Raw genomic sequence first — 9,354 nt, forward strand, 5'->3', positions numbered from 1 at the left:
AATGCTTTAGTCTTCCTAAAGCGGGAAAAGACCATGCACCCCTCCCCCCCCCCCCCCCCCCCCCCCCGGGCAGTTACAGACCGATAACACACACCGTGCCACATGTGTAAATCTTTACAAACCATCATCAATAAACGACTCAACAATTTCTTACTTAAAAATTAACTTAACTAATGTACAAAGCGGATTTAGAACTAAACATTCTACCATAGATCAAATAGTTAGATTACAAAATAGTATCAACGATGCGTTTAGAAAATCTCATAAAGTTTTAGCAATCTTCATAGATATTGAAAAGGCCTTCGGCATGGTTTGGCGCCAAGGTCTATTAAATAAACTCCAAAGTAACGGAATCAAAGGTAACATGTTTAATTTTATTAACAACTTCATCCATAACAGATCAATCTCAGTTAGAATTAACGGTCACTACTCAGATAAAACTGAAATAATAAATGGTATAACACAAGGTTCGGTCCTCTCACCAACCTTATTCAACATTTTTATTAATGATATAACTAAAGCACTAAACGCTAATGAAAAAGTTGGGAAGGCTTCTCCACTAAATACAGCATTATTCGCCGATGACTGAGCCATCTGGCGCACATGCAATATAAACTCTATTTACCAAAATGCAGGCCGATATGAATAGACTGAATAAATGGGCCCTGGACTGGGGCATTAAACTCTCAGAAACTAAAACTATCTATATGCTCTTTAATAAAACCAATAAATCAGATAACCACCAACTAAAATCAGGTGACAATAGAATTCCACGAGTTAAACAAATTTAATTCCTGGGAGTAACCTTTGACTCAAAATTAACATTCAGTGAACATATCAACGACATAGTAAAAAACGAAAAAAAAAAACCTAAACTTTTTAAGAGCCATCTCAGGTACCAGCTGGGGAGCGCAAACAGAGGCAAGGCTTATGGTTTACAAAACATGCATACTTTCCAGAATAGATTATGGAGCCCAAGCCTACAGTTGCGCCGACCCCAAGCTGTTAGATAAATTAGATGTCACTAAAAATCAAACTCTTAGAATAATAGCTAAAGTTCCATCAAACACTAGCGGACAAAGCTTAGAAGTCGAGTTTAATATTATGCCACTGAAGTATCGCCGTAACCTTCAACATCTTCTCAAAATTCATTCTCTTAAACTAGACCACCCAGTTCAGGAGCTCACACCTATAATAGCTAAACCAGGTCAGGTATTTAAAACCAACCGTAACCGTAATGACTCTTTCGCCACTAAAGCTAGCAAAATGGAAACTGAAGTAGGAATAGATAACATACCAGTGGCATTATATTATGTCAATCAGCCAGTAGATTGCCAGACACCTCATCTAATTAAAAAAGTAGTAGTAGAAGAAAAACTATCCAGACATTCTAAACTATTTAAATATGCTAGGCTGTCAGATAACTTATCAGTATATACAGCAGAACTGACAGCCATACATGAAGCTCTCATTTGGATTAAAACTAAAAAATATACTAAAAGCGTCATTTTCTCTGATAGTCTCAGCTCTAAACAATCACTTCAAACAAATAAATCTACTAGGCCAGACATAATAGCAGCTATCCACAATGTACTCCATGAAATAAACCAACTTAAACTAAATGTAGTCTTCGAATGGGTCCCAGCTCACGTAGGAATAATTGGCAATGAAGTAGCAGACTATGGAGCGAAAACAGCACTATCAATCACCAGCACTGACAGAATTAAATCACTACCATTAGGCATCACTGAACTCATGTCCAAAGCTAGGAAACACTACATTAACAAATGGACAGGCGTGCGCTACAATAGCTGGCTCTGAATGTGCATGTAAAACACTATGACCTGACCTGACCTGACCTGACCTGACCTGTCATCCGTATAGGTGACGCACCCCTTCGGGTGTGATGCTCGCGAATGCTTGGGGAGCTTTGTGGGACACCTTCGGAGTTAATGTACTGATCAACTTCCGCTGTCTGCATCTTCACTGACAACAGATACGTTTCCACCAACTTCATCAGGACGACGACTGGCGGGCTGTTCATCTTCATCTACCTTCATCCTTACCTGTCATTCCCTCCGTTCTTTTCTTGGTTCATTTACATCGTAAAACATCGCCCTAACCTGCTGTATGGATAACTTGGGGTGGGGGGGGGGGGGGGGGGGGGCGAGGACGCCGTGGTAGGGTGCTTTTGGGGTGCGTTAGGGCGTAGGCGGTTTGGGCCAATAGAATGCCTGTTAGGAGGCCTCCCCCCCCCCCCCCCCCCCCCCCCCCCCCCCCCCCCCGCCTTGCGAACCCTTCTTCCTCCAGGGCTTAAGTTATTTTGTTATGTAAATATATACATTTAAAGCTAATTAATTGGTTTAGGACAGCCCGACTGATAATAGCACCAACTAAATTAATGTATAAATTATACATCCTGATGTTTTTTTTATTTTTATGGTGCATTCTGAAGTTTTAAATGTATTTAGCCCCCCCCCCCCCCCCCATTAATTTTTGGCTATGGTCATGCCATCCACATTTCTAAATTGTCCCCCTCACTTCAACTGCTTCCCCCACTCCCTTCCCCCTTCCTGCCCCGGAATCTGCCACTGGCGAAGTCAGAGACCGAGTCCGGGGTAGGCGTGCCTGAACCTTAGGGATATGGGCACGTTAATACAGTTCCCAGTTCCCTGGCAGGACCTGACCTTTTCACACATTTGACTTGGAACGCGTTTTTGGAAAAGCGAAAATTTTATTCTAGTGAGTTGAATTTTATGGATCTGCAGTGACCACTTCATCCCTGGGGACTGCGACAGTTATTTAAGGTATTCGATAAATATGACATCTAATATTGTTTTTTGTTTTTTTAAACATATCTGTTCCAAATCTGTATCCCCACCGGCACATGTTCTACGATTGCACATAATACAGCAAACAAGAAACCACGACGAACACCAGCTAAACTAGAGCTCAAAAGGGTGAGGGGGCGAGGGCGGTACCAGTGAAGGGGCGGCAGTGTAAAAAATAGTGGTAAGACTCGAGGTTGCTAGACTCTTCTTTCACATTCATTTGTGAAGGACAATTTGAGAGATACAACAAATATAAAAGTGCCTCTTTGATAAGTGGTACGGCCATGCGCCGCCTCTGCAGTGGCGTAGGGAGGGGGCCCACGGGAACACGCCCCCACCCCCACGCCATTTTTTTTAAACTATTAAATTTGATAAAATCATACATACACATGTATATACATAGTGTGGGTTGTCTCCCCCCCCCCCCCCCCCCCCCCCCCCATCCCAATATAAAATCCTGTCTACGCCAATGGAGGGTACCAAGCCTAGAATGATAAAAAAATATGGTGCCAGTATTTCATAATTAAATACAAACTTTGTGTGTGTGTGTGTGTGTGTGTGTGTGTGTGTGTGTGTGTGTGTGTGTGTATGTGTGTGTGTGTGTAATATACACACACACACACACACAGTGTGTATATATATATACACACAAACACATATACGCATATACATACACATATTCATATACACACACATACATGCATGCATGCACACATGTATGTATGTATGTATGTATGTATGTATCTATCTATTTATCTATCTATCTATCTATATCTATATCTATATCTATATCTATGTATATACTTGGTCAAAAAAGAAACGCATAGGTGACAGGGAAAGAAGAAAAGTGTTTGATTTTACAAAATATAGTTTTTTTGTTGTTGTTTTTTGGTACAATGTTGTTGAATGACTATATTTGTTTATGTCCCTTGAATGGAACAGCATGCCCAAATGCATCCTGAAACAAATTTAACGCACGTTGTGGCACGTTGTGCGACAATTGCAGGAAATCGGCATGAAATGGTCAGATTTTGGCGAATGCACGTGAAGCCAGGGGGAAAAGATTGGGGGTAGTGATGGGTATTTAAAGCTGCAATGCTAGCAATGATGCCTCATTTCCATTTCGACGTAGACGAGTTACAAGATGCCAAGACTAAGCCTGCCGAATCGAAACATTGCAAAAGGCCGCCTCCAGTTAGGTGAATCGCAGTCAGCAGTCGCACGCCACATGAGCGTCCATCGGAGCACCATTTCTCGTCTCTGGGACAGGTACCAGCAGTTTCAATCAGCTGAAGACCGGTCGAGAAGTGGAAGACCTCGCATAACAACTGCAGCACAAGATCGCTACATCCGGGTTTTGCACTTGCGTCACCGAACTACCACAGCAACGAACACTGCTGGACGCATACCTGGTTTGCGAAGGGTGTCTGCACAAACCATTCATACTATTGGATATGCACAAATTATACATTACATTTTAAAACATTTAAGGAAATTACTTTGTCTAAGAATACACTGTGTACCAGCCAGGCATTCTATATTTGACCTTGACCTTGTATACATAATTGTAAAAGTATTGTCCTAACTGTAACTGTTCATATTGTTACTTGTAAACAAATTTAGCGTCCATACTGTTAATGTGTTTGCATATGCACAAATTATAATTTAAAAAAAAAACAAACCCAAAAAACCAAAAAAACCCCAAAAACCCCCAAACATTTAAAAACATTTAAGGAAAATATTTTACCTACACATTTGGTAATTCTGATACGTAGTTATCAGAGAAAATCCGTTACATGTTCTCATTAGCAGCAAGGAATCTTTTGTAAGCATTTTCCCACAGACAGGACAGCACATACATCGGCCTTTGACCAGTTGTGGTGCACTGGTTGGATCGAGAGAAAAAAAACATCAGTTGAATGGATCCACCGCAGTGGTTTGATCCTGCGACGGAAGCGCATCAGGTGACATGAGCTAAATCCCACTCTTGGTGTTTTAAAGACATCTGCCAATCAGTGTATTGATTGAATGAGCGAAGAAAATATTACCTGAACAAAAATATGCATTTGTATATTGTGTGTTTTGACTTCATTGCTGTATGTTTTGACAGTGACATAATATATACTAGTATTTGTAGATAACTTCCACCAGAAAGATCGAGCACTGGGTAAAGACTATGATGAAGAAATTATTGGGTAAATATAAGGACGTTTTTGTTATTTTAAATTGTGATTTCTATGCTTCTGTCCAATTAAGATTCCAGCACGCTGGTCTGGGTTAAGAGAGAGAGAGAGAGAGAGAGAGAGATATATATATATATATATATATATATATATATATATATAGAGAGAGAGAGAGAGAGAGAGAGAGAGAGAGAGAGAGAGAGAGAGAGAGAGAGAGAGAGAGAGAGAGAGAGAGAGAGGGGAAAGGAAGAGAGAGCGAGCGAGAGGGATAGAGATACACAGAGAGAGAGAGAGAGAGAGAGAGATAAGAGGAGGAGAGGGGAAAGGAAGAGAGAGCGAGCGAGAGGGATAGAGATACAGAGAGAGAGAATCGGGGCGAGAAAAGAGACGGAGACAGATCATGATCATTGTAGTGATCTTATACCTTTCACGCCTGAATGTGCACTTTGCAGCTGCTGGAGACCTGGGATGGCCACCATTGAGTGTTAGACAATCGGTAACTACAGCAAGTCATTGGTGCAGAACACTCAAACGTAATTTTAATAGTCTGAATTTTACAGTTTTTGGAATGATCGAACTATACATCTGGTTCACATTGTAAAAACGGACATTTTAGATTTCACAGAAAATGTAGTGCTCCCTAAATGTTGTTACGAATCCTCCATAATTGTGGGTAATTGCTATTACCATATAGTCTTACTGTTAGAACAATATCAGCCAGAATTAGTTTCTTTTTTTTCTTTTCTTTTTTATTCCACTGCCGACTTTTCTTTCTTTCCTTTGAATTCTGTCTATTTCTTTCCTGACGAATCCTCCATAATTGACTCTACTATTATACTATAAATTACCGGCCTCGGCGGTGTCGTGGTTAAGCCATTGAACAAAAGCCTGGTAGGTACTGACTCAATGGGTAGGTGTAAGACCACAACACCGACTTCTCTCTCACTGACGACTAACAACTAACCATTAACCTTCTGTCCTGGACAGTCAGACAGACAGGTATGAGTTCAACCAGACCGAGTAGTAAAACGTCCGCTAGACTTGTTTATGCGCTTCACGGTAAAACAAACTGTCACGTTGGGAACCAATCAAATAATTCGAGAACGTTAGCGAAACGTTTGTTTGCTGAACTTGGGGCTGATATCTGAGGTATGTGCCCAGACGACAGTGCTTGAATTTTAATTGGATGCAAGTAGGAAAATGGGTATGAATGAAATGAATATAAAAAAGTAAAGTTTGTTTTATTTAACGACGCCACTAGAACACATTGAGTTTTTATGTTATCATCGGCTATTGGACGTCAAAGATACGGTCATTCTGACACCTTTTTTTTTAGAGGAAACCCGCTGTCGCCACATAGGCTATACTCTTTTACGACAGGCAGCAAGGGATCTTTTAATTGCGCTTCCCACAGGGAGGATAGCACAAACCATGGCCTTTGTTGAACCAGTTATGGATCATTGGTCGGTGCAAGTGGTTTATACCTACCCATTGAGCCTTGCGGAGCACTCACTCAGGATTTGGAGTCGGTATCTGGATTAAAAATCCCATGCCTCGACTGAGATCCGTACCCAGTACCTATCAGCCTGTAGACCGATGGCCTAACCACGACGCCACCGAGGCCGGTGAAATGAATATAAAGTTTGTCTATTTTTTTTCTTTTACAGGACCTGCTTTGAAGTGTGGACTGATAATAGGAATAATCGGTCTTGCGGTCCACGTGCACATTTGGAACTGGGGGGCACTGACGTCAGGACGCCGAGAACTTCATGTAGCTGAACGGGACAACCGATTACCAGGTGTAATAAATACAAAAAACAATCGCCAGTCGCCATATTATGTCAAAGACAAAAAAACGCAAGCCAGGTTCGCCAACGATGACACATTCTATCTTGCGACTAATATAATTAGCGGTGTCGGTCTTGGAAACTTCATGTATGGATATGCCTCTGTGGTTGGCGTAGCTAACAGCAGGGACATGACAGTAGCTCTACAAGCAAACCATCCTCTTAGACAAATATTCCATCTGGAAGAAAAGGTTTTACCAGATGCAAACATGTTCAAAACATTCGAAAGAGTAACTTCAGAAAAATGTTCGAGGTATGACAAAATGTTTTTAGAAATGCCTCGAAATCGTAATTACACAATTGACAATCTGTTGCAGTCGTGGAAGTATTTTAGCCACGTGGAATCAAATATTCGTCATCAGTTAAGATTTAAAGATCACATCAAGTCCGTTGCCGAGAAACGAATTCGTGAAATTCGTGAAAAATACCAGTCAAAAAGTCAAGGGGAGATAACCCTAATAGGAGTTCATATAAGAAGAGGTGATAAAGACTCCGAATTGGCCAGAAAGACCGGAAATTACGTCGCTCCGCCAGAATACATCAAAAACGCAATGGCGTATTTTGTGTCTAGGTTTTCAAACTGTGTTTTTGTTGTTTGTAGTGATACGATGACGTGGGTGGAAAAACATGTAAAAACAAATACAGGCATGGAACTGATATCAGAAAGGAACTCTCCGGAAGTGGATATGGCCATATTGTCTCTATGCAATCACACTATTATGACAGTGGGGACATTTGGATGGTGGGGAGGCTATTTAGCTGGAGGGACTGTGTTGTATTATAAAAATCCGTATGACGAAAAAGATCAATTCTGGAGTAAGGTATTCAACAAGGCTGACTACTTCCCACCACACTGGATACCCATGTTGTGAAATCTGAACACAGAATTTATTTGTTATATGCCATTCACGTTTCCATGCTTTCGTTCATGTTTTCTAACTGTGTAGTCCAGTTAAACAAAACTGAAATACTGTAGTTTCAATGAGAGCGCCTAGACTGAATGCTTTCGATGCGTGCGTCTGAAAAAAACACATACGGCCAGCCGCAATGGAATAACCGTATAAGCTGTATATGTCCAAAATGTAAGCCACAGACGCGTCAATCAGTGGGACCGCACGCACGTGCCGCATCCAATCTGTATGAGCCTTTAGTAGAGCATTGGCCTGAGATGTTTACTAATCTGAAGTCTGAACGCAGCATAAAAAGATTATATTATAAAACATTCACGTTTTGTCCATGTTTTGTAACTGGTTGTGAGGGGAGATTTAATTCACTTAGTAGAGAGTTGACCTGGGGTGCCTGGGTCGAAGGATCGAATCCACTCGGTGGACCCATTCACCGGCTGATAATTTTCCCGTCCCAACCAGTGTTTCACAACTGGTATACCACAATGCACGATCCTCGTCGAACGACCCATTTGGACTATTTCTCGTTCCAGCCAGTGCACCACGACTGGTTTATCAAAGACCGTGGTATGTGCTCTCTTGTCTGTGGATGGATAGATAGATAACAATTTAACGGGGGGGGGGGGGGGGGGAAAAAAAAATTTCAGAATTTTGAAAATAGCAATTAGTAAAAGAGTTAGTGGAAAACTGCATATAAAAGAACACTTGTTGCTAATAGAAAAATGTAGCGGGATTCCTCTGAAGACTACGAGGGGCGGGGCGTAGCTAGTGGTAAAGCCCTCGCTCGATGCACGGTCGGTCTGGGATCGATCCCCGTCGATGGGCCAATTGGTATATCAAAGGCCGTGGTATGTACTACCCTGTATGTGGGATGGTGCATATAAAAGATCCTTTGCTGCTAATCGAAGAGTAGCCCATGACAGTGCGGCAGCGGGTTTCCTCTCTCAATATCTGCGTGGCCCTTAACCATATGTCCCACGCCATATAACTGTAAATAAAATGTATTGAGTGCGTCGTTAAATAAAACATTTCTTTCTTGCGTTCTTTCTTTGTGAAGACTACGTGTCAGAATTAACATTCTTGATAAGGGGTTTGTGGAACGAGAAATATCCCAAAGGGCCCACCGACGGGTATTGATCCTAGACCGACCGCGCATCAAGCGAACGCTTTCCCACTGGACTACGTCTCGCCCCCTTAAAATGAAGAATGAATGCTACAACTATTAGCACACGACACAATGGATATATAGACACTGATATTCTAAGCTGATTCGCGGTCGGTCTAGGATCGATCCCCGTCGATCGACCCATTTGGGTTATTTTTTCGTTCCAGCCAGTGCACTACGACTGGTATATCAAAGGCCGTGGTATGTGTTATCCTGTATGTATGATAGTGCATATAAAAGATCCCTTGCTACTAATGTAAAAATGTAGCGGGTTTCCACTCTAAGACTATATGTAAAAATTACCAAATGTTTGACATCCAATAGCCGATGATTAATCAATCAATGTACTCTAGTGGTGTCGTTAAACAAAACAAACTTTAACTTTTCTCCATTTGTATAGTTTCCATTGTCTGACACCCAATA

The 9,354-nt window shown here is 41.5% G+C and overlaps 1 protein-coding gene across 1 annotated transcript; it reads left to right on the forward strand.

Annotated features, from left to right (window-relative positions):
• The first annotated feature begins 2,995 nt into the window (after positions 1-2,995).
• Positions 2,996-8,085, forward strand: LOC121390458 (galactoside alpha-(1,2)-fucosyltransferase 2-like). Its single transcript, XM_041522278.1, has 3 exons — positions 2,996-3,012; positions 4,969-5,026; positions 6,682-8,085. The coding sequence occupies exons 2-3, from the start codon at positions 5,008-5,010 to the stop codon at positions 7,731-7,733; spliced, it is 1,071 nt and encodes a 356-aa protein (XP_041378212.1). The 5' UTR covers positions 2,996-3,012; positions 4,969-5,007; the 3' UTR covers positions 7,734-8,085.
• The last annotated feature ends 1,269 nt before the right edge of the window (positions 8,086-9,354 follow it).

The sequence above is a fragment of the Gigantopelta aegis genome, chromosome 15 (assembly GCF_016097555.1).
Source record: "Gigantopelta aegis isolate Gae_Host chromosome 15, Gae_host_genome, whole genome shotgun sequence".
NCBI classification, from domain to species: Eukaryota; Metazoa; Mollusca; class Gastropoda; order Neomphalida; family Peltospiridae; genus Gigantopelta; species Gigantopelta aegis.